This window comes from Cetorhinus maximus, chromosome 8 (assembly GCF_964194155.1).
Source record: "Cetorhinus maximus chromosome 8, sCetMax3.hap1.1, whole genome shotgun sequence".
NCBI classification, from domain to species: domain Eukaryota; kingdom Metazoa; phylum Chordata; class Chondrichthyes; order Lamniformes; family Cetorhinidae; genus Cetorhinus; species Cetorhinus maximus.
In genome coordinates this window covers 79,572,774-79,598,028 of record NC_135886.1, presented here as the reverse complement: position 1 = coordinate 79,598,028, position 25,255 = coordinate 79,572,774, and the positions used below count along the sequence as shown (strand labels likewise).

The window sequence follows — 25,255 nt, the reverse complement described above, 5'->3', positions numbered from 1 at the left end:
TGGTCAAGTAATCATCCCAGGTACACTCATTTATCAGAATGGGGATGGGCCCTGGGATCTTGTAACTCTGCGAAGGGATTTGCAGGACTGTGATGGGCTCTCAGTGTTCAGCAGCATTTTGAAGAGGTCCCAGGATCTGGAAAGAAAAACTCTAGGGTAAATGGGGCTGATCCTGCAGATCCAGGATCAAAGGGCTAAAGGTTTTGCATCTGACAGCATTGCAGATTAAGTCTCAGAGTCTTACTGATTCCTTTAGTTCTTTTAAATTGGAATTAGTTGATCTGGGAGCATGGGATTACACTAGGTGGCTTATGGAGATAAACACCAGTGCCAAATGATCTGTTTCTGTGCTGTGAGATTGTGTAACTCGAGCTAAATCTGATCAGAGGGCACACACACACTAATCTAATAGTCGAGGGCTGTTGACCCCCCAGAAGCCATGGGGTGAGCATGCAATTATTGCTTTAAATGACAACCTAAGAAAATTAGAAAGCCACCATTTTCCCAATTCGAACTTCAAATGAGTAGGAAGCATATTGCATAACCTGGTCATGAGGACTCGAAACGTCAACTCTTTTCTTCTCCGCCGATGCTGCCAGACCTGCTGAGTTTTTCCAGGTAATTCTGTTTTTGTTTTGCATAACCTGCACTAAGCTTGTTTCTTCCTAGTCTACCTGGGAGAGGCCCATGTGGAAGTGAGCCGTCAAAATCTCACTGGGGTAGGATAAACTTCACATACATGTTTTGTGGTACAGATACTGGTCCGGGTTCAGTGCTAGTGAAGAGCTAATGACATGTTGCAATGTTAATTATTCTTGTTTTTTTGTATTTGTTCATTAAATGAAACTTAACATTTTAATGGCAGTATTTTATTTCATTTGTTAAATAAACTAGATTCATAGAATAGACCAAAGCCATATGGCTTGCCAGAGCAATTGTTTCTCAATCATTCAAAAACCCAGCAAGTGAAGTGTTCCAGCTGTGGCTAATGAAAGAACTCACGGATTGTATCAGCTCAAAGGAAGAGGCAAAAAAAAATGGTAAGTCTGAGGTTTGGGAGCATTTTAGAATTCTGCAAAGGAGGACCAAGAAAAAGATTAAGAAAGGGAAAATTGAATATGAGAGTAAACTAACAAGACACAAAAACAGACTCAAAGTTTCTATATTTATGTAAAAATGAAAAGATTAACAAAAACAAATATGGGCTCATTACAAATAGAGTCAGGAGAATTTATAATGGGGAATAAGGAAATGGCAGAGAAACTAAACAAATACTTGGTGTCCATCTTCAGAGGGAAATATAAAACCCTCTCAGAAATAATGGAAAATCAAGGGACTAGTGTAAATGAGGACCTGCAAGATATTAATATTAGTTAAAAAAAAAAGTGCCAGAGAAATTAATGGGACTTAAAGTAGATAAATCACCTGGGCCTGATGATGTACATCCCAGAGTGTTGAGAGAGATGGCTGTAGAGATATTAGATACAGTGGTGGCCATCTTTCAAATTTCTATAGACTCTGGAATGGTTCCTGCAGATCGGAAGGCGGCAAATGTAACCCCACTATTTAAGAAGGGAGGGAGAGAGAAAATAGGGAACTACAGACCTGTTAACCTGACATCAGTAGTAGGGAAATGCTAGAATCTTTAATAAAGGATGTGATAATGGTGGGGTTGGGCAGAGTCAGTATGGATTTATGAAAGGACAATCATGTTTAACAACCTGTTGGGTTTTTTTTTGAGGATGTAACTTAGCAGAATAGATAAGGGGGAACTGGTAGATGTGGTATATTTAAATTTTCAGAAAAGGTCCCACACAAGAGGTTGGTAAACAAAATATAGCACACGGGGTGGAAGAGGGGTGCGGAGAATATAGTGGCATGGATTGAGAACTGCTTCACGGACAGAAAACAGCAGGAATAAATGGGTCATTGGCAGGCTGTGACTAGTGGGGTATCACAAGGATCGGTGCTTGGGCCCCAGCTATACACAATCTATTTCAATGATTGGATGTGGGACCAAATGTTATATTTCCAAGTTTGTGGATGATATAAAACTAGGTGTAAGTGTGAGTTCTGAGGACAATGCAAAGGACTTCAAGGGGATTTGAAGAGACTAAGTGAGTGGGAAAAAAATTGGCAGATGGAATACAATGTGGAAAAATGTGAGGTCATCCACTTTGGTAGGAAAAACAGAAGTATAGAGTATTTCTTAATTGGTGAGAGGCTAGGAAGTGTTGAAATTCAAAGGGACTTGGGTGTCCTTATCCATGATTCACTGAAAGCTAATATGCAGGCACAACAAGCAATTAAGGCAGCAAATGGTATGCTGGCCTTTATATAGAGCCTTGGTGAACCTGCACCTGGAGTATTGTGTGCAGTTTTGGTCTCCTTACCTAAGGAAAGACGTACTTGCCATAGACGGAGTGCAATGAAGGTTCACCAAATAATTCCTGGGATGGAGGGATTACCCTATGAGGAAAGGTTAAATAGACTGGGCTTCTATTCTCTGGGGTTTAGAAGAATGAGAGGCGGTCCCATTCAAACATACAAAATTCTTACAGGGCTTGACAGGGTAGATGGAAGAAGAGTGTTTCCCCTGACTGGTTTGGGGTTGAGTGGGGTGCAGTCTAGAACCAGGGGACACAGTCTCAAAATAAAGGGCTGACCATTTAGGACTGGGGGTGGTGAATCTTTGGAATTCTCTGCCCCAGAGGGCTGAGGAGACTCAGTCATTCAGTATGTTCAAGGCTGAGATCGATAGATTTCCATACATTAAAAACATCAAGAGATATGTGGATAGTGCAGGAAGATGGTGTTGAAGTAGGAGGTCAGCCATGATCTCAGTGAATGGCAGAGCAAGCTCAAAGGCTTACTCCTGCTCCCATTTCTTGTGTTCACCACATTAGTTCAGAGGAAGCAAGGGATTGCTTATGGACCTTAAGTGCTGAGTATGAGAAGAGCCTAAAAACTTCATAGTGAGTTTATGCCCAATACTTCCCACTCAGCAAGCTCCTAATCTCTAGTCACAAGTAAAGAAATAAAGGAGCTGGGAAATTCCTCTCCGGGAGAAATAGTGGAAATATTTTTTTACAGCCAACTCTAGAGACACACTGGCAGAGGCCTGGGAACAAGCTGTCTGTTCAAATTTTTGCTTATTGGACATGCATGGAATGGGGATTCGTGTAAAACAGGAAGACTAAAAGAATTATATTCTTTTCCGTAGCATTATCTATGATTGATGAGGTGCAGGGTGCCCAACTTCTAGCATAGAATTGAAATTTTATCTCTGTTGCAAAGCTTCATGTTTAATTAATCCCCATGTTGACAGAAAAAGTTGATCTGCTGATATCAGAGTGGGTATTTTTCTTTATAAAAGGCAGTGTTGCTAGCTTTCTCGACAGGAGTGACTAAGCTGACACTTGCCTAACATTCCAGCAGCATTGTTCCATTTGCTCTATTGAGACTTGCACGAATTGACTGAATGAGGATAGTATGGGGAGCAGGTGTTGTATGTATTGATTGGTAAGGGGATCAAAGGTTACGGGGTGAAGGAATGGGGTTGAGAAACTTATCAGCTATGATTGAATAGCGGAGCAGACTCGATGGGCTGAATGGCCTAATTTCTGCTCCTATGTCTTATGGTCTTATGTCAGCAAGGTACATTTCTGCTGCCAGCAATGCACTCTATAGTGTTTTTTAATCTGCCAGCCTATTTTTTGAGAAGTGAACGCTTGCCATTAATAGTGCTCAATTTACCTCACTTAACTGACTCTGTGCTGATACTAGCCAACAGGAAACAGAGACATATCAATGCTTGGTCAGCCTACCTTATATTAAATGACTGCTACAGGCTCACAAAGGCTCAGCCTCACGATGAAGCACCACTACTACATGCCTCCCTGATTAAATTGTACCCACTGCAGAGAGCCAATAAGCACAAGAAAAGCTAATAAGCAAGAAATTCTCAAACACTGCCCTCAGCAAAAGGGAAAGCGAGAGAGGAAGGGTGGGCAGGCAGGTGGGGTGGCTGCGCCGGGGAGGGTGGGGGCTTGTGGAAGAGCGGTTATGGGGGAAGAGCATGATCAATAGTTTCCACACCTTGTGTCACCTGCCTTATATGATTTACCCATTCATGCAAAAGTCTGTGATGCTAGAACAGTTTCCCAGTCTTATCTGCTGGCTACAGTAAAGAGTATCAGAAAGTTCTTTGCTCTAAATTTTGCCACGATCATAGACTTTACTGTTCAAGCAGAGTAACCTGGTGGGATCTTCCATTCCTAAAATTGGATATTTCAGCTACATATATGATTTGAAGTACTGTAATTTTTCCCATCCCACCCCTGTAACATCTCTCCCTCTTTATTCTTTTGCCATCTCCGTGGGGCTTTGAGAGAAAACTTTCAAGTTAATTTAACTTTGTATTGCAATTTTAACTTCAGTATTTTCTTTGCAACTTATTTTCTATTTTGACATTTCATTTTCTCTCTATGACTTGTTCTTAGCCAACACTGGTCCTTTCACACCTAACCCACTGGTTGGCGTTTTCCCAGGCTTCTAGTCTTCTAATCTGGCAAATCTATAGTATAGCTGGCAGTTTGTCCAAAGCACGTTGCCCTTATGATCTGGCCAGCCTAAGCAAAACTATCTGAAGCATTATTGCCTCCATAGGCAAGTATTTTTCTGCACTGCTCTACCACAAAGGTTTTTTCAAATTCATTTACGGGATGTGGGCATCGCTGGCTAGGCCAGCATTTATTGTCCATCCCTAATTGCACTTGAGAAGGCTGTGGTGAGCTGCCTTCTTAACCGCTTCAATCCCTGTGGCGTAAGTACACCCACAGTGCTGTTAGGGAGTTCCAGGATTCCAGTTCCCGCAAAACATTTCTCCCCATCATAATTAATGTTGGAGATAAATTTTTAGAAGGCCTTTTACTCTTCTGGCATCTCACATTTGAAAGCTCCATTAGCTTTGCTGAAATCAAACTTGGTGACTCAAGGGAAGGTCTCAAATGCTAATTGACCTGTATGTTGCACTTAGTTTTGACTCATTTAAGTGCAACACCCCAGGTCATCAACTAGATATATACAGTCTCCTCCAATTACAATACTTCGTTTTTCGGTTTGAATAAGGTATTTATATTCTTAGGTGCACAATTGTCTTCTAACTATAGGAACAAAACATCAACATGTTAGCATATGTACTTGGAACAGAAATTTTCTGCAATTGGAATTTAACGTGAAGTTGGTATTGCTACTCATTTTAGATGATCCAATGCACCTTCAGATCCTCCATCACGAAATCAATTAAAATTTTTGTCCTGCCTCACATGGCATTTGCTTAATTTTCAAGGATCAGAAACTTCTGCAAATAGCCCATAAGACTGCAGTGTAAAAAAGCAAAGTTTGCAGCCCAAATAATATTTAAGGTTTAATAAAGAACAGGTAGGTCCTCCTCCTCTTCCTTCAGGGAACATGCCCTAACAGGTTGTTTGCAACCACGGACTTCCATTCGATTGGTTCATGATTATGCTTGGCAAATTACTACAGTGGTTTACTGCTGTCTTCTGCAGCATAGCTCACCAGGAAACTCTCCTGCTCTTACTGCCTGCAATCAGGAGTATTGGAAGGATATACAGACTGATAATCAACCTGTTTTGGCTATGTTATAACTGCACCTTCCTTGGTCCGGAGTGGGACTTGAACCTGGGGTTTCTGGCCCAAAAGCAGGGACACTACCCACTGCATCACAAGACCTCCAAAGAACAGATACAGTAAAGTCACGCCTTTCCCAACTTCCTTGTTCGCGTATTTGCTTACCTGCGCTAAAGCCTTTGTATACCAGATCACCCATTACATGAACAATTGCTCACTTATCTGCATTTTATTTCCCTACTCTCATTAAAGATCCTTTATTCTACAAGAAATCTATTCCATTAACCATGATGGGGCAGAGACCTTGGGCATGTCTCAATGGAGAGGTGATGTCGAAGTCTCTGGAAGCGGATTCTTCCATTAGTCCTGGTTTTAATTCTTTGTTTTTAAGCATCTTTCCGACAGGTGAGAGAATCAGTGTCTGGAATGGTTGCAGCTGATGTGCAGCCCGAACGGAAAGATTAACCTGGAAATGTCCAAATCTCTCGGTCCAGAGCTGCAATAGCGGCTCTGTTCAATTTTGAAATGCTCACCAATTTATTTCTCTTGTTATGTAAAAAGCTTGCCTGCCAGTTTTGAGGTGATACATGTTTTTCTTATATGTGGATTGTCTCTTTAAAATTTTCGATACATATCTGCAATTTTAACATCCAAGTCTGTAGCTTTGTTACAACATTGAGCTCAGAGACTCCCCCAATCTGTTGCATACCATAATTTGCTATACAGTGACTGCACAAACCAATGCTGCCCGCACATTGATGGAACCTATCTAATTGACTCCCATTGTCAAGCATGTTAGTCATTTGCGATTTCACCATTTGTGAAGTTTTGCAAGAACGTAACGCCTGTGCATGTCACGGCTTTACTGTATGTTCAACTGAAATTAAGGTACTAATAAAATCTGATAAAGTCCCAGGTTCATCTATCAATAATTTAACATTAAATAGCATTTTTAATATAGAAAAACATCCCAAAACTCCATGGCACAAGGAGAAAATATTGCTGAGTCAAAGCTGATACTAGAAAGGGTGACCAACGCATTGATCACACAGGCAGGTTTCAAAGTATAGGTCCTAGGCAGATGAAGGCATAACCAGCAACTGTGAGGCAAAGGGACAGCAAGTAGTCAAGAAGTTGGAATCAGAGGAATGAAAAGTTGAGGGCGGCGGAGAGGGACGTTGCAGAGAAAGAAAGGGTGAGGCACTATGATGGACAGGATATGGAGTGGGAACTCTACTTTGGGATTACTGATAACAATGGCCAAAAGCAGAGGATTTGAGAGGGCAGTGGAGAGGTAGAGCTGGATTCCATCAGCATACATGTAGATGTTGACCCACGTCTGTACGTGGTGTCACCAAGGGACAATAGTTACATCAGGAAGAGGGATTTAATGACTGGATCCTTCATGGGGCTCCCGAGGTGATCAATGGTGCAGAGTTCAGAAGGCCAATCATTGATTTGCTATATTTAAATTCACTCATTTCTTCTTTAAACATGCTGATGATTTTGTAAAATTCAAGATTCTTCAAGTTCTACAGAATGTTCTGCTCAGTTAGAAATTAACAGGTGCCAACCTGGTGAAGCTACAACACAGGACTACATGCCTGCTAAACAGTGGAAGCAGCATGCTATAGGGACAGCTAAGTGAGCCCATAACCAACAGAGCAAATCAAAGCTCTGCTGTTCTGCCACATCCATGGTGAATGGTGGTGGGCAATTAATGGGAGGGGGAAGCACCATGAACATTCCCAACCTCAACAATGGCATAGTCAAGGATTCGGTGTGAATAAGACACATTTACAACCATTTTCAGCCAGAAAGGCTGAGTGGATGATTCACCTTAGCCTCCTCCTGAAGTTCCCACCATCACAAATGGGCAAGGGCAGCAGGTGCTTGGGAACACCACCAACTGGAAGTTCCCCTGCAAGTCACACACCATCCTGACTTGGAAATATATCGCCACTCTTTTCACTGTCGCTGTTCAAAATCCTGGAACTCCCTCCCTAACAGCACTGTGGGTGTACCTGGACTGCAGTGGTTCAAGAAGGCAGCTCACCACCACCTCCTCAATAGAGGCAATTAGGGATGGGCAATAAATGCTAGCCTGGTCAGTGACGCTCATATCCCATGAATGAATAAAAGAAGAGATGCCAATCTACAACCAATTCAATGCATTCGACATGACATGCAATACATTGCATTCAGCAAAGGCTACGGCACTGACAACATTGCAGTGTAGTGCTGAAGCCTTGTGCTCCAGGGCGAACCCCTAGCCAAGCTATTAAGGTACAGCTGAAACACTGGCATCTACTTGACAAAGGGGAATGCTTCCCTGTGCCATGTCAACAAATTAAATCCACCACTTACTGCCCCATCAGTCTACTCCCAATTATCAACAAAGTGATGGAAGGCATTATCAACAGTGCTTTCAAGTAGCATTTGCTCACTAATAACTTGACCAATTCTCAGTTTGGGTTCTGCCAGAGCCACTCAACTCCAGGCTTCATTATAGCCTTGGTCCAGACATGAACAAAAGAGCTGAATTCCAGGGTTGAGGTGAGAGTGACTGTACTTGACATCAAGGCAACATTTGAGGATGTGGCATCAAGGAGCCCTAGTAAAATTTAAGTCAATGGTAATCAGGGTAAAAACTCTCCACCGGTTGGAGTTATACTAACACATAGGAAGATGGCTGTAGTTGTTGGAGCCCAATTGTCTTAGTCCCACGGCACCTGTGTGTGTGCTCCTCAGAGCACTGGTGGAGGTTGAACTATGTTCAGCTGCTTTATCAATGATCCTCCCTCCCATTATAAGGTCAGAACTGGGCACATTCACTGATGATTGCTGTGTCCAGTTTCATTTGCAATTCCTCAGATACTAAAGCAGTCTGTGCCCACATGAAGCAAGGTTTGGTCAACATTCAGGCTCACGCTGATAAGGGGCACATAACATTCATGCCAGACAATGACCACCTTCAACAAGAGATGATCTAACTATCTCCCCTTGACATTAAACAGCATTGTTGAGTAGTTGAATCTCCAACCATAAACATCCTGGGGGTCATCAATAACCATAAACTGAACCAACCATATAAATACTGTGGCTACAAGATCAGGTCAGAGGCTGACAGTTTTTTTAAAAATTCATTCATGGGATGTGGGCATTGCTGGCTAGACCAGCATTAATTGCCCTTGAGATGCTCGCATCTCATGAACGAATAAAAAAGATGCACTTGATACTCTTTTTCTCATGTCTGGGCCAAGGCTGTAATGAAGCTTAATTGTGCAGTGAGTAACTCACCTCCTGACACACCAAAGCCTGTCCACCAAGTCAGATGAAATATTCTCCACTTGTTTGGATGAGTGCAGCTCTGATGATGCTCAAGAAGCTCAACGCAATCCAGTTGAAGCAGCCCACCAGATTGGCGCCCCATCCAACACCATAACATTTATTCCCTCCACTACCAGTGTACATTGGCAGCAAAGTGTACCATTTAGAAGACACACTGCTACAATTTGCCAAGGCTTCTTCAACAGCATCTTCCAAGCCCTCAGCCTCAACCATCAAGAAGATCAAGGAAAACAAGCACATGGGAACACAACCTGCAAATTCCCCTCCAAGTTACACATCATCCTGACGGAAAATGTATCACCATTTCTTCGCTGTCACCAGGCCAAAATCCTGGGTCTCCATATTAAACAGCACTGTGGGTGCATCTACTACATAGACTGGTGGTTTAGGAAAGGCAGCACAGCACCATCTTCACAAGGGCAATGTGGGATGGGCAATAAATGCTGGTTTTGCCAGTGATGCTCACATCCCACGAGCGAATAAAAAAAGATGCGTTTGATACTTAATAATGCCACAAAATGTCACAAAAGAATGTTGCATATTTCTGATGCTGAGAATCTGTACAAGTTGGAAAGGACAAGAAAAACACGATAAACTGCATGTTTCTGCAGGATTGAAGCTTTGCCTGCTTGGAGTATTTGTGGTGAACCATCAAGTAGTTATTTCCCTAATTGATGCAGCTTCTCCTCAACAAAATGAAAAATAAGAGAATATTGATTTGGATTTTTAAAAAATCATTACTCAGCCAGAGATATACAATTATATTTTAGATAATTCCTGGATGAAAAAATGGGGGAGGTGCTTGCTAGCACATTACTTTATAGCATGGAAAATCAAAACTACATGTGACATTTGTTTTAAATATCTATTTTCTAAATGAAATCTGTGCACCAATTTGCGACAACAGAAGTGGACATATGAGATAGGGCCAGGTGCAGGCCATTCAACCCTTCAAGTCTGCTTTACCATTCTATGATCATGGCTGATCTACCTCATCCACCTCAATTCCAGTCTGCCGCACTACCTCGGTATCCCATAATTCCCTTTGTGTCCAAAAATCTGCCCGTCTTGAATATATTCAAGAACTCAGCATCCACAGCCTGCTGGGGTAGAAAATTCTATTGATCCACAAACTTTTAAATTAAGGAATTTCTCCTCAGCTCAATTCTAAATACCCAACACCTTAATTCTGAGACTGCAATCCCATAGTTTTGGACTCCCCAGCCAGGAGAAATATCCTCCCTTATTATGCTCCATAAGAATTTTAATGCTTCAATGAAATCACCTCTCATTCTTCTAAAATCCAGGGAACAAAGACCCAGTCTACTCAGTCTCACCTAATAGGACAATATCCTCATCCCAGAAATCAGTTTTGAGAACATCTGCTGCACTCCCCCAGAGGCCAGTATTTGTTCCTTAGGTAAGCAGTACTCATGTGTGTGTCTCACCAAGGCCCTATAAAATTGCACTAAGACTTCTTCACTCATACTTCACTCCCTTTGTAATAAAGGCCAATAAATCATTTGCTTTCCTAATTGCTTGCTGTACCTGCATGTTGACTACATGACTGATGTAAATAACAACCAGGTTGTTCTGGATACCAGTGTTTCCCACTGTTTCTGTCACTTTGCAGCTTCTTTGTGTCCTCCTCACAGCTTACTTTCCCAAGCAACACTTGGCCCCCTTATCTCAGTCATTAATATAGATTGTAAGCAACTGAAGCCCAAGTACCGATCCTTGTGGTACCTCGCTAGTTATAGCCTGCCAAACCAAAAATGACCTGTTTATTCCTATTCTCTGCTTTCTGCCCATCAACCAATCCTCAATCCAGACTAATGTATTACCCGCAATCCCATTAGCCTGAATTTTGGGTAGTGACACTGGCACTGTATGAATCCAAATACACTACTCTCTTACCTACCCTGCTAGTTAGCAAAAAAAACTAAAGATTTGTTAAACACAAGTCCCTCTCAAATTCCTGTTCACTCTGCCTGTGCATATTCTCCAAGTGCTCTGTCACCCAGTCCCTAATAAAAGATTCTAGCATTTTCCCTACTATTGATGTCAGGCTAACTGGCCTATAGTTCCCTGTTTTCTCTCTCCTTTCTTGAATAGTGGGGGTAGGGTTTGCTACCTACCAATCCAGAGACCATTCTAGAGAATTCTGGAACATCAAAATCAATGCACCACTGTCTCTATAACCATCTCTTTTAAAACTCTAGGGTGTAGGTCATCAGATTCTGGGGATTTATCAATTTAAATTCCTATGATTTTCTTTAGTTCTTTTTTTTAAACTACTAATAATATCCTTGTGTTCCTCATTACCACTAGTTCCTTCGACCCCCACCATTTCCGGATTTTTTTTTGCGTCTCCTACCATGAAGACAGATGCAAAGTGTTAATTTAATGGCACTGCCATTTCCTTATTCCCCCATTATAATTTCTCCTGGCTCTGGCTGCAAGCGACCAACATTTACTTTTGTTAATCCCTGCCTAAATTTCTATAGGTATATACGAGAAGGTGGTGATGGGCCTTCTTTATGAAGCGTGGATAGCGATTTTGATACAACTTAATGGCTTGTCAGGACACTTTGGAGAGCAGTTAAGATTCAACCATGAACGAGTGGGATTGGAGTCATCTATGGGTCAGAGTGGGCAGGTTTCCTTACCTAAAACGATCGTGGTGAACCAGTTGGGCTTTCATGACAATCCAAAGGCTTCATGGTCACTTTTACTGACACTAGCTTGTTATTTCCAGGTTTTATTTTAAAACAGGAATTCAAATGCTCACATTACTGTGGTGGGATTACTATCCCAGTAATGTAGCCATTATCTTGTATCCTTCTTGATGGAATAGTCACACAAAAATAAGTGATATATGTCATCATAATAATAGTTGATTGATAAATGACAAAAATTGACTATGCTTGGTAATAAAAGTCTTCCATATTTAGTATTAGGCTAATTGACCACCTTGTGCATTGCCACCCAATGTAATGCATGTTGGAGACCAGAGATATAGGTGTTTAGATATATCTGAAATCAATTTCAGGCCATTTCAGGGTTCAGCCATTTTTTATGCCAAATTGCAGAAGTTTAAACAATCAATTGTTCTGGTCCTTTGCTTTTCATATTCTTATAAAAGACTGTAATGCCTTTACTTAATGAGGAAAGATGAAGGAAATTGTAGAATCGTATGCCCTGTGCATATTACTTGTTTTTGAATGGCATGTTAAACCAAAGATGTACCTGCCAATTCAGGGTGAATGGTTCTATTCAAAGGGTGGGAGCTCTTTCAATGCCCTAGCCAGCATTAGTATGTCAACCAATACCACCAAAAACAGAGGATATGGCCATTCACTCACCCACTATTCATGGCACCTTGCTGTGTACAAATTAGCTGCTGCACTCAACTGCTTAACAACTTCAGTTCAAAAATAATCAATAGATTGTGAAGCATTTTTGCAAATTCTGAGGACCTGATAAGATATGTAAAGGAGAGTTTTTTTCTTCCCTCTTGTATAACCGTTGCCATTGATTCAAAGCAATAACAAACAGTACATCAAGATAATTTGATGATCTGTACATTTTCTGCACAACTTGAGGTGAAGCAGTAATAAGGATTTTATAGCTGTCCTTACCTGCTGCTATATTATGCCGCCTCCTTTTCTTGATTGGTTCATTAGAACGGTCAATGGAACATTCTGTCATCAATGGGCCATTTGAATTATTGAACTGCAGTGGTTCGTCGTTGTTTGCAGGGTCGAAGGGCAACTGGTTAAGCCCTGTTGAAGTCAAAGCACAAGGACAGAACATTAGCTTCTACTTCTAAAGAGAGAACTGATTAACTAGTGGTCAAAGGATACAACTGTATTAGGCCATCAGGTAGCATGCTTATGGAATTATACAGCACAGAAGGAAGTAATTAAGCCCACCATGCTTGTGCCAGCTCTTTGAAAGTTGTCCTTAGTTTGACAGTTCAAAAAGGAAAGGCTGGACAGATTCAGATTTTCTATGTGTTATTTCACAGCAATTGGTAAAGGCTGAGTTATTTAAAATCCCAGAGGGAAACTTTAAACAACTGTCATAACCTATATTTTCAATTAGATGTTTGAGATGCAGCTCTGCATTCAGGAATAAAACCCACCAAGCCTCGAGTTTTTTTTATATAAATTCAATTAAACATTTATTAATTTAATAAGATATTAACACATTAATTATTTAACACATGCACATCTACAAATTACTACCATAATAACTATTAAACAAATCCCCAGATTAAAAACTCCCAGGTAATCTTCCCCAAGGCAACAATAACCCATAGACTTAGACACCAGGCAAAGCACATTTTATCTTATGAATTCAAAATGAGGTTCCTTTCAATTTGGTAGGCTTATAGGCTTAGATCTTACATGCCTCTGACTTCCACACACAAAACTCTTCTGTATATACCTAGCCTTCTCTTTGAATGCAAATTCTCATCGTATCACCAAGCCCTTTGAACTCCACTTCTTCTAACAATAAAACCCCTTTCATAGTACCAATTTTATTAGTAATATAAACATATTGCTTAGTGTCTCCTAGCTGGGTGCAAGGTTTCACCCCCAGTTTTTGAATGGTTTATTCAACAAAATGCAAATCTACTCTTTACCTTACTGTTCAACACCTCAAAACTACTATACATCAAAGCACCCAGACTAGCTGGCTTTAATCCAGTTAAGGCACAGACACAGACCCTACTACAAGTCCAATTTAAAATAATTTCCAATAACATTATATACATTAATATCTTTATGACATATGTCATCCAAGTTAGTTAGATTAATGAAACCGTATTTATTCTTCACAACAAAGAAAACAGCACACAGGGAGCTTCAGAGGATTCCCATATTTTTTCCATGGTTATTTTTTCCAGCTATTCATAAGATACATACAATCCTGTTAAAATGAACATTTAATAAATTATTTGCAACTTTCTGAATTCACCTATAATGATAGAATCCAAGAAAGTTTCAGTAGCTGTGGTAATCATATTTATGAATAATCTCTTTATATGGCGCTACAAGAGTCAAATCATTATAAGGAACTGGGAGGAGTTTTTATTTTGCATTTTCATTATTAATAGTTCATCCTTAAACACACTCTTGGAAAACGTCTAAGCTGATGAATCAAATTTTGTAAACAGCAAAACAATTTGATTGAATTAGCTTTGAAATGTTAAAAATTTAATAACAAAAGTAAATCTTGAATAGAGACTAAATACACCATAATACACTTATACCACACAAGACTGTGCATAGTTCTTATTGACACCCATACAACTAAAATCCCATAATAAATTAGTTACGAAACATCAAGTATATTCTTTATATTTAAGTGATCATTTTACTGAATTTCTATACTTGACAACAGTATTTGATGTACTGCAGTCAAACGCATGTTTCCAATGACAGCAATGCAGGTAAAAACATTAGATAGTTCAAAGGGACAGCTGTTGATGCAGTACTGTGGATTCTTTTCCACAATGGGTGACTACAATGAGCTTCTTCATTGATATTGATCTCGTGTCTTGGAGCACCATTCTCTTAATTCAGGGTTTCACGTTTCCCCACCTTGCTGCATTATGGATCAGTCTAAAAGCAGGCTTTCTGATCCCTTTCCCTCATCTGAAACAGGCATGGCCTGTTGTCTCTCAAGCGAGAAATTTAGCACCATTTATTTTGCTTTCACTTAGTTTTAAAATTGAAGAAATATCTCACGCAGTATAGGAAGCTTTCTTCCCTCCTCCAACTATTTGCCTTATGAATGGGAAACGTTTACAAATACCAATATCACAACATGGTTAAAAATAATTAGCTTCCATATTAGGCTTTTTTTTATCCCTGGTATCAACAAGAAAGAAACTAAGAGAAGCCAATAAAGCTGGCCATTGACATGTATACAGAATAAGTAGGAAGACTATGACAAACTGCCATCGATGACAACACATCTTTCAGCATTGATTTCTAAAAATTAGCATACAAAGACTTTATTATTAAAACAGAAACACTTATATTATCAGCAGTATTTGCAGACAGTCCCTCAAGCCAACAAAACTCAAGTGTGCAATGAATATAACACAAACTCCATTCTTGAAATGTGCACACAATCTCACTATCACACATTGGTGATGCACATGCGGTTAACATTCTCCAGGAGCAGTAATCAAACGATACTGAAAGGTAGTTAGCTTAAAACAGAATTTACATTTTAATATAATACTGTAGTAGAGGCTGTTGTTTTCATTTAGTTTGAAATGTTCACTTCTGAACTTGTTCATTATTTAGACATTTGCAAAGTACGTATCAATTACCTATAATGCAGGCCAACCCTCAAAGCTCTCAATAGAATATTCAAGTTAAAGTGCTATAAATGCCTTACTCGTATGTCTACAGGAACGCAGCTATATTGCAAAATGTTCATTTAGAACTCAGCAATTTTGCTTGCATTACTATGGAGAACAAGACAAAGCATCTTAGCGCCCATCTGAATGCCACGTCCTCCAGTAAGAGGAGCGCGATCAGTGAGTGGAGACTTCGGACTGAGTGAGACAAAGACCGAGTGAGTATATTTGGGAATTTGGTTCTAGTGGGAATTCGGTGCATAGGAGGAAAGAGGTGCTCTAGGTAAGGTTTACTGCAAGAAGTGCGACTTAGAATAGAGTGCTGGGAGTTGGGTTTAAGGGGGTTAGAGAAGGAAAGCAAAGAGGTGCTCTTTTGCTTTCTGATTTCTAACTTTCTCAGCCTTCAGGAAGTGGTTGTACTCTGCTACAGGAGAAGAAGCTAGTTATTTGGTGAGTACCTGGTAAGTGACTAATGTTTATTCTATTCTTACGGTTCAAAATAGTCTAGCAACTGGTGGTAAGGTTAATAAAATATATAAAAACAAAAGTGAAATATATAATTGAATAAAATAATTAGTCAACTGCCACACATTAAGGATGTCAGGGCAGGTGATGTGTCACAGCTGCAGCATATGGGAGCTCCTGGATGCCTGTTTGGTCCAAGGCAAATACGTATGCAGTAAGTGTTTAAAGTTTGAGCAGCTTCAGCTCAGGGTTTGAGCTGGAGGCTGAACGACAGACACTGCTACACATCAGGGAGGGGGAAAGTTACTTGGATTCTTTGTACCAGAAGGCAGTTGCACATCTTAGGACAGGGTCTCCTGATTTGGTCCGTGGTCAGGGACAGGGGTATGCAGATGAGAGGGCATTCTCATCAGAATACGCACATTCCAATGAGTAAGAAAAGATCCAAGGGACAGACACACCATCCGTGGTTAACTAGAAAGGTTAAAGATAGTATCAAATTTAAAGAAAAAGCATATAATTGCACAAAGATAGGTGGAAAGCCAGAAGATTGGACAGAATATAAGGAACAAAGAATGATTAAAAGACTAATAAGGAAGGAAAAATTAGAGTATGAGAAAAAGCTAGGCAGAAATATAAAAACAGATAGTAAGAGTTTTCTAAATATTTAAAAAAGAGAAGAGTTAACAAAGTGAGCATTGGTCTGATGGAAAGTAAGATGGAGAATTGATAATGGCAAATAACGAGATGGCAGATGAATTGAACAGGTATTTTGCATCAGTTTTCACTATAGAGGATACAAGTAACATCCGAGAAGCAGTTATAAACCAGGAAATAGATATGGGGAAGGAAGTCAGGATAATTACTACCACCAGAGAAGTGGTACTGAGTAAATTGTTGGAGCTGTGGGCTGACAAGTGCCCAGGTCCTGATGGACTTCATCCAAGGATCTTAAAAGAAGTGTCTAGTGAGATAGTTGATGTATTGGTTTTAATTTTCCAAAACTCCCTAGATTCGGGGAAGGTCCCATTAGATTGGAAGATAGCAAATGTAACTATATTATTCAAAGTGGGAGGGAGACAGGAAGTGGGACACTACAGGCCAGTTAGTTTAACACCTGTCGTAGGGAAAATGTCAGAAGCTATTATTAAAGAAGTTATAGCGGGGCACTTGTATAAGCTGAAGGTCATCAGGCAGAGTCAACATGGTTTTGTGAAAGGGAAATCGGGTTTAACCAACTTATTGGAGTTCTTTGAGGAAGTAACATGTGCTGCGGATAAAGGGGAACCGGTGGATATACTGTACTTAGATTTCCAGAAGGCATTTGATAAAGTGCCACATTCAAGGCTATTGTGGAAAATAAACACTCTTAGTATAGGGGGTAACATATTGACATGGATAGAAGATTGGCTGGCTAACAGGAAGCAGAGAGTAGGCATAAATGGGTCTTTTTCAGGTTGGCAAGATGTAACGAGTGGGGTGCCACAGGGATCAGTGCTGGGACCTCAACTGTTTACAATTTATATAAATGACTTGGATGAAGCGATTGAAGGGATGGTTGCCAAATTTGCTGATGACACAAAGATAGGTAGGAAATTAAGTTGTGAAGAGGACATGAGGCTACAAACTGAAATAGATAGGTTAAGTGAGTGGGCAAAGATCTGGCAGATGGAGTTTAATGTGGGAAAATGTGAAATTATTCATTTTGGCAGGAAGAATAAGAGAGAGGCACATTATCTAAATGGTGAGAGATTGCAGAGCTCTGAGGTGCAGAGAGGTCTGGGTGTCCTAGTGCATGAATCACAAAATGTAAGTACAGCAAGTAGTTATGAAAGCTAATAGAATATCATTTGTGAGGGGAATTGAATACAAAAGTAGGGAGGTTACGCTTCAGTTGTACAGGGCGTTGGTGAGACCACATTTGGAGTACTGTGTACAGTATTGGTCACCTTATTTAAGGAAGGGTGTAAATACGTTGGAAGCAGCTCAGAGAAGGTTTACCAGACTAATACCTGGAATGGGTGGGTTGTCTTACGAGGAAAGGTTGGACAGGCTAGGCTTGTATCCACTGGAGTTTAGAAGAGTAAGAGGCGACTGGATTGAAACATATAAGATCCTGAGGGGTCTTGACAGGGTGGATGTGAAGAGGATCCTCTTGTGGGAGAATCTAGAACTAGGGGCTATTGTTTAAAAATAAGGGGTCGCCCATTTAAAATAGAGATGAGGTGAAATTTTTTCACTCAGAGGGTCATGAATCTTTGGAACTCTCTTCCTGAAATAGTGGTGGAAGCAGAGTCTTTGAATATTTTTAAGGCTGAGATGGATAGATTCTTGGTAAGCAAGGGGGTAATAGGTTATCGACGGTAGGTGGGAAGCAGATTTCAGGTTACTGTCAGATCAGCCATGATCTTATTAAATAGCGGGGCAGGTCAAGGGGCTGAATGCTCATATGTTCTGTACCACATTAGCTAGCCTTCTTCACTGTGCATGGTAGGTTACTGACAGGAGTTATAGGCAAAGGTCCTTTGAAAACTATTTTACAATATATTTTTAAAAAGAACTTAAATAGCAATAACATAGTTCATTAAGATATGATTTTTAAAAGTATGCAACTTTTCCTCATGATATGGATTCCAATAGGAATTCTTTGAAAGCACTTCTAAAATATGTGATCTCTACAATCTAGAGGACAAGGGCTGCAGGCATATGGGAACGCCACCAGTTCCATGTTTCCTTCCAAGTCACATTCCATCCTGACTTGGAAATATATTGCTGTTCCTTCTCATCTCTGGTCAAAATCCTGAAACTCCCTACCCAACAGCACTGCACACGTGTTTTCACCAAATTGGCCATAGCAGTTCAAGAAGATGGCTCATCACCACCTGCTTGAGGGCAATTAGAGATAGGTAATAAATGCTGGCCTTGCCAGTGACACCACATCCTGTGAATGAATAAAAAATATTTAGTCCCTAAAGTGTCTTCCCTTTGATGCACACTTTTACATAGAATTAACAGTATAGACACAGACCATCCAGCTCAAGTGATTCACTAAACATACTATGGATTAAGGCTATTAAGGCTGTTTTTTTTCAAAATAACACTGAGCTAATGTGAAATAAAGTGATATAAATCTATCAGATCATAGGTTTCACAGAAGGCAAAAGCAGCAGCACGTCACCTGACACTTTCCTTTTAATTTAAACAAAATGTTGCTGAAATAATTGTTTTCTTCAGTAATAGCTGAAGTGCCTGTAGGCATTAGAGTAAAACAACTATTTTTTATGCATAGCATCTCCAATCATCATCAGACTTCAATTAATCAAGCTACTTTATTATACCAGCAGTGAGATCCAATTGAATGTTAATCTCTGGAGGTATCATTTCCCTCACTGATATTATTGCAATCATGCAGGGAGGCGGTGGCATAGTGGTTTTGTCACTGACTAGTATTCCAGAGACCCAAGGTAATGCTCTGGGGACCTGGGTTCAAATTCCAATACGACAGATGGTGAAATTCGAATTCAATAAAATTCAATAAAATATCACTTTTTACTGTTGCTCAGGATATCAACTAAGAACTTGTGGAAAAACTGATCCATTCTGAAAAATTTGTTTAACACTAACTGAGCACAGGTTCCTCTAATCTAGGAGTATTCTCTTCCAGGAACATTTGCATTAAAAAAAAATGGAGCCAAAATTCCAAGATTGGGCACAGAGCACCAGTGTAGGGACCAGAAGATGATTTAGAGCTAGTTTGTGTCTGAATTTCCACATTTTCTCATGGGAGAGGTCATGGACTGACCTTCAGCCTATTCCAGTAACCCCTCCCCCAATGTCAAGGGTTATGACTGGAGAGTTCCCAGGTATCATGAATGAGAATTCTGCTCTAAAAAAACCTCCGCATAACCCAATTCAATTGTTGTGAACCCTGCTGAGGCACCAGAAAGACCCCAGACCTTGCTAGAAATAAAATAATTTATCTCAGAGGATTGATTACCTTATGTGGCTGGAGTTATGACTCCCATTCAAACCAAAAATCTTTCCATTTCTCTGCTCTGAGAAGATGTCAGGGATGGTCAAGTGGAGCAGCTAGGCAAATTCCATCTATGGACAGGTGGATCCGGGAGGGATCCTCTAATTTACCTTCAGCAGTGCCAGCTGCCACCTCAAATATGCTAATGACCCCATTACCACAATTTGAAACAAGGTCAGAATGCCCTTCAATTTGATTGGCTGAAGGTTCTCTTCCACCTCACATCTGCCTGTTGAAATTGCAGCCCACTATCCCAAATAGCAAAACCTTGGACTAACTTGTTACATGATTTTTAAAAAACCACCTTAAAATACAAAGTTTTGGTCAGGTAGTATTGAAGGTACTATCAGTGTAGAAGGTAATTCTTTTACAGTTATAGTTGTTCCCACTTTAATTCGTATAGATTTGAGAAGGCTGCAATTTCTTGTCTGAATTTCTGAAATTCACACATCATTCCTGCACTACTTCCCAGGGCTTGGCCAACGTAGCTCTTGATTCGTTTGAGCGTTCAACATTTTTTTTTAAAGCCTGTAAACACAGAACCAAGCAGGGAGGTCTTTGAGAAGCATTTTGCTAACTGGCACTGAAATGTGCATAATTATTTTGTATCGGCACCTATTGAGAGCCTTTAAAAAATTAAACTTAATCTGGAAAGAATTATTTTTGGCACACTCCATCAGGGATCAAGACATAAATAACACATACCAATCAATGTGTAGTGTTGACTGTGTGAAACTCAATACTGGTCAGTGGGTGATCTCCACGGAATCTGTGGCTTAATATTAATACGTGCCTCTGCTTTACATCTGTTCGAGCCACTCTTGTTTTTGTGTCCTTTGTAGGAGTTCTGATTATGTTTGAACATAAGGGTGTGCATTCAACAACATTAGATTCAAAAAGCACAGTGGTATAAAATCGATGTTCAAATATTATTGAAGTGTACAAAATTCTTACAGGGCTCGACAGGTGGATGCAGGTAGGATGTTTCCCCTGGTTGGGGGGGCGGGGGGGGGTGTCCAAAACCAGGGAACACAGTCTCAGAATAAGAGGTAGGCCATTTAGGACCGAGATGAGGAGGAAGTTCTTCAGTCAGAGGGTGGTGAATCTTCAGAATTCTCTATCCCAAAGGGTTGTGGATGCTCAGCCATTGAGTATGTTCAAAGCATAGGTCGATAGGTTCCTAGATACCAATGACATCAAGGGATACAGGGATAGTGCAGGAAGATAGTGTTGAGGTAGAAGATCAGCCCTGGCCTAGTTAAATGGTGGAGCAGGCTCGAGGGGCCAAATGGCCTACTCCTGTTCCTAATCTCCCTACTTATACATCTCTTCTAACAAGTGCAATGCCATCTTGGGTAGCTTAGCACATTTCCCTTTCATTTTTGGATCCTTCTCTTGAATCTAGTTCAGACTGTGGGGATACAAGCTCTCTCACTACTGGCTAAGGTGCCTGTTTTACATGAGATTGGCCAGGCAACTCGGTTCCTAGTGGACTTGGGTCCATATCATAACAATGCATTGAATTCAATATTAACTATCAACCTCATTCTGGAATCCACAATATTTGGTGCAGGAATTGTCACATTGCTGCAATAGCTTGTCTTCTGGATATTAGGATAGAGAAATATTTACTCTTGTACATGAAATAAACTAAAAATATTTTTGTAAAGGTATAATTTTGGGCCTATGTTGGGGCCTTATAACATCTTTCCACCATATTTATGCAAGGATCTGGCAATATGATATTTCCAGAACAATATCTTTGGATGCCATTGATTTTTTTTATTCTTTCATGGGGTGTGGACGTCGCTGATTTGTTACCACCTGAATTGCCCTTCAGCTAAGTGGCTTGCTAGGCCATTTCAGAGGACAGTTAAGAGTCAACCATATTTCTGTGAGTCTGGAGTCACATGTAGATCAGACCAGGTAAGGATGGCAAATTTCCTTCCCTGAAGGCCATTAGTGGACCAGCTGGCATCAAGTCAAGCATAATCAAGGAACCCTCCTACTGATTAGCACCTACTTCCCTATCTCAGTTGATGAGTCAGTACTCCTCCACGTTGAATATTATACGGAAAAACACCAAGGGTGCCAACGACACAATGTACTCTGGGCGTGAAAATTTCAATGTAGCACCACAATTGATGGAGCTTGTCAAGCCCTGAAGAGTGAGGCTGTCAGACTGGGTCTGCAGCAAGTGGTGAGAAAATCAACATGAAGCAACAAAATACTTGACCTCATACTCTGAGATGCATCTATTCATGACAGTATTGGTTGGGAGTTACCATCGCACAGTTCTTGTGGAGGGGAAATCCCAGCTTTACACTGAAGACATTCCCTATCACGTTACATAGCACATGCACTATGTTAAATGTGATAGATTCAGAACAGAGCTAGCAGCTCAAACCTGGGCATTCATGAGGCATTGTGGGAAATCAGCTGCAGAATTATATTGCACTACCATCTGTAGCCTCATCGCCTGGCATATCTCTACTATCATCAAGCCAGAGTATCAACCCAATTTGAAGAGTGTGAAAAGGCATGTCAGGAATAGCACAGCACGTAGCATACCAAAAGATGAGGAACCAGCCTGGTGGAACCACAAAACAGGATTAAACACATTCCAAACAGCTGAAATAGCATATAATAGGCGGAGCTAAATGATCCTATAATCAAAGGAACAGATCAAAGCTCTGCAATTTTGCCACAGAGCCATGAATGGTGGTGGGCAATTAAACTAAAGGAACGAGAAGGTTCCATGAACTTCCCTATGTCAATAATGGCATGAGTGTAGAAGTCTGTATTCCTCTTCAGCCAGGTGGTATCCAGTGGATGATCCATCTCAGCCTCCTCCTGAGGTCCCCAGCATCATAGATGCCAGCCCTCAGACAATTTAATTCTCTCCACTTGATATCAAGAAACAGCGGAAGGCAACGAACACAGCCAAGGCTATGGTCCCAACACCATCATGACTGTAGCGCTGAAGACTTGTGTTCCAGAACTAGCTGCACCTCTCCAAGTTGTTCCAGTACAGCTACAACACTGGCATCTACCCGACAAAATAGAAAAATGCCCAGTTATACCCTATCCACAAACAGCAGGACAAATCCAATCCAACAATCTCCTCTCAATCATCAGAAAAATGATGGAAGGTGTTATCAACAGTGCTTTCAAGAGGCACTTAATCACCAATAATCTACTCAGTGATGCACAATTCTGATTTTGCCAAGAACACTTGGCTCAAGACCTCATTGCAGCATTGGTCCAAACATGGACAAAAGAGCTGAATTCCAGAGATGAGGTGAGAGTGTCTACCCTTGACATTGAGGCAACATTTGACAGAGTGTAGCATCAGGAAGCTCTAATAAAATTGGAAGTCAATGGGAATCGAGGGGGAACCCCTCCATTGGCTAAAAGCAAAGCTAGCACAAAGAAAGGTGGCTGTGGTTGTTGGAGGTAATTCATCTCAGCCCCAGAACACTGCTGTTCCTCAGGGCAGTATCTTAAGGGCAATCATTTTAAGCTGCGTCATTAATGACCTTCCCTTCATCCTAAGCTCAAAAGTGGGCCTGTTCAGTGATGGGTCTGTTCCATTTGCAACCCTTTCAATAATAAAGTAGTCCATGCGCACATGGAGCAAAACATTCATGCACAACATTCAGTCTTGGTTTGATAAGTGGCAGGTAACATCTGCGGCACACAAAAGTAGCAGGCATTAACCATCCCTAAAACTAGAGAGCCTACGTACCCTCCCCCTTTTGATAATCAACATCACCGAGTACCTCACCAAAATCCTAAGGGTCATGATGAACCAGAAACTTATCTGGACTAGTCACATAAATACAGTGGCTTTAAGAGCAGGTCAGAGGCTGGGTATTCTGCAGTGAGTAGCTCACTCCTGACTTCCCAAAGCTTGTCCATTATCTATAAGGCACAAATCAGGAAATGTGATGGGAATACTTCTCATTTGCTTGGACGAGTGCAGTGCCAAAAACAACAAGAAACTCAACACCATCCAGGACATAGGAACCTGCTTGATCAGCACCGCATTCACCAACTTAAACATTCATTCCCTCCACTACCGACATATTGTGGCTGCAATGTGCTCCATCTACAAGATGCGTTACAGCAATTCACCAAGGCTTTGACAGGATCTCCCAAATCCATGACCCCTACTACCCAGAAGAACAAAGGCAACAGGCACATTGAAACACCACTACCTGCACATTCCTTTGCAAGTAATCTTGACTTGGAAATATATCACCTTTCCTTCATCATTGCTGAGTCAAAATCCTTGAACTCCTGACTGTACGTCACTCACCACTATCTATTCCAGGGCAATTCAGGATGGACAATAAATGTTGGCTTTGCTAATGATACCCATATCTCATAAACGACTAATGAAAGAATCAATTTAAACCCAAGTAAGCTTCTAAAAACAAAGCTTGTCAATCTACCAGTTCTGATGAAAGTTTACACCTGAAATATTGCAATTTTTAATCAAATGTTGATGAGCCATTATTGTGTTGCCATTATTTTCTAGTCTTATTTAAAGCATCAAGATTAAGATACAATTTTTTGCATATAGTCAGTGCTAGGGAGAATTAAATTTATTGAAAGAAGAATATAGTAAGAATTCATTGGAAATACTTAAAATCTCCAAGCAGACATGGCAGCTAAGCATATTAGCAGTTGAAGATTGCCAGGTGAACCTTGCACAGCCTTGAGAGTCAGTCTGGAGACAAAAAGCATGACATCAAGAATAGATTAAGTGTGCTCTCTGACAGATAGGGAAGGGGCAGATAGTCTTAGCTTAGATATGAGAAGATGAACAATGGACTAAGAGGGGCTTTGATGAAGCGCAAGTAGTCTTGAGTTGCAAGAATCAAGGTCCATGTATACTTGCCTTAATTCTGATTGGATAGTATAGTTATGTATACATGCTTTAAAATAATTGGGTAGCAAAATCACAAGTTTATGTACTCAATAGGATAGAGATAGTATGGAACCGGTGTGTCAGTTACCGATTGGATGTATTCAAATGTACTCAAATGTATTATGATAAGAAAATAGTACAAAAATAATGGAGTGTAATCGATCGGGAGGTTGGGTCGCCATTTTACGGAATGGTAGCAGTTCCCTTCCATATGCTCGAATAAACCGGTTAAAAGAAGCCTGAGTCTCATGTGGTCGTTGCGGAATCAGAGAGTGTAACAGCTCCCCTTCAGTCAGGGTGGGGTGAATTCAGGGTGGGGTGAATAAATAATTGAGAAATGAAATATTGGTAATACTCAATGAAAACCATCCACTATCTGAATTCCTTTTAAAATTAAACAGTTAAATAAATTAGGACTCCCTTCAGTATCATTTCA

General features: G+C 40.6%; 1 protein-coding gene across 1 annotated transcript in view; it reads right to left on the bottom strand.

The window, feature by feature from the left end:
* The window catches only part of LOC144683754 (ecto-NOX disulfide-thiol exchanger 2-like), a 328,442-nt gene that overhangs the window by 129,940 nt on the left and 173,247 nt on the right, over nt 1–25,255 (bottom strand). The window contains exon 6 of the mRNA XM_078547116.1: nt 12,645–12,788. Coding sequence (XP_078403242.1) covers nt 12,645–12,788 — 144 coding nt within the window. The remainder of the gene's footprint in view (nt 1–12,644; nt 12,789–25,255) is intronic.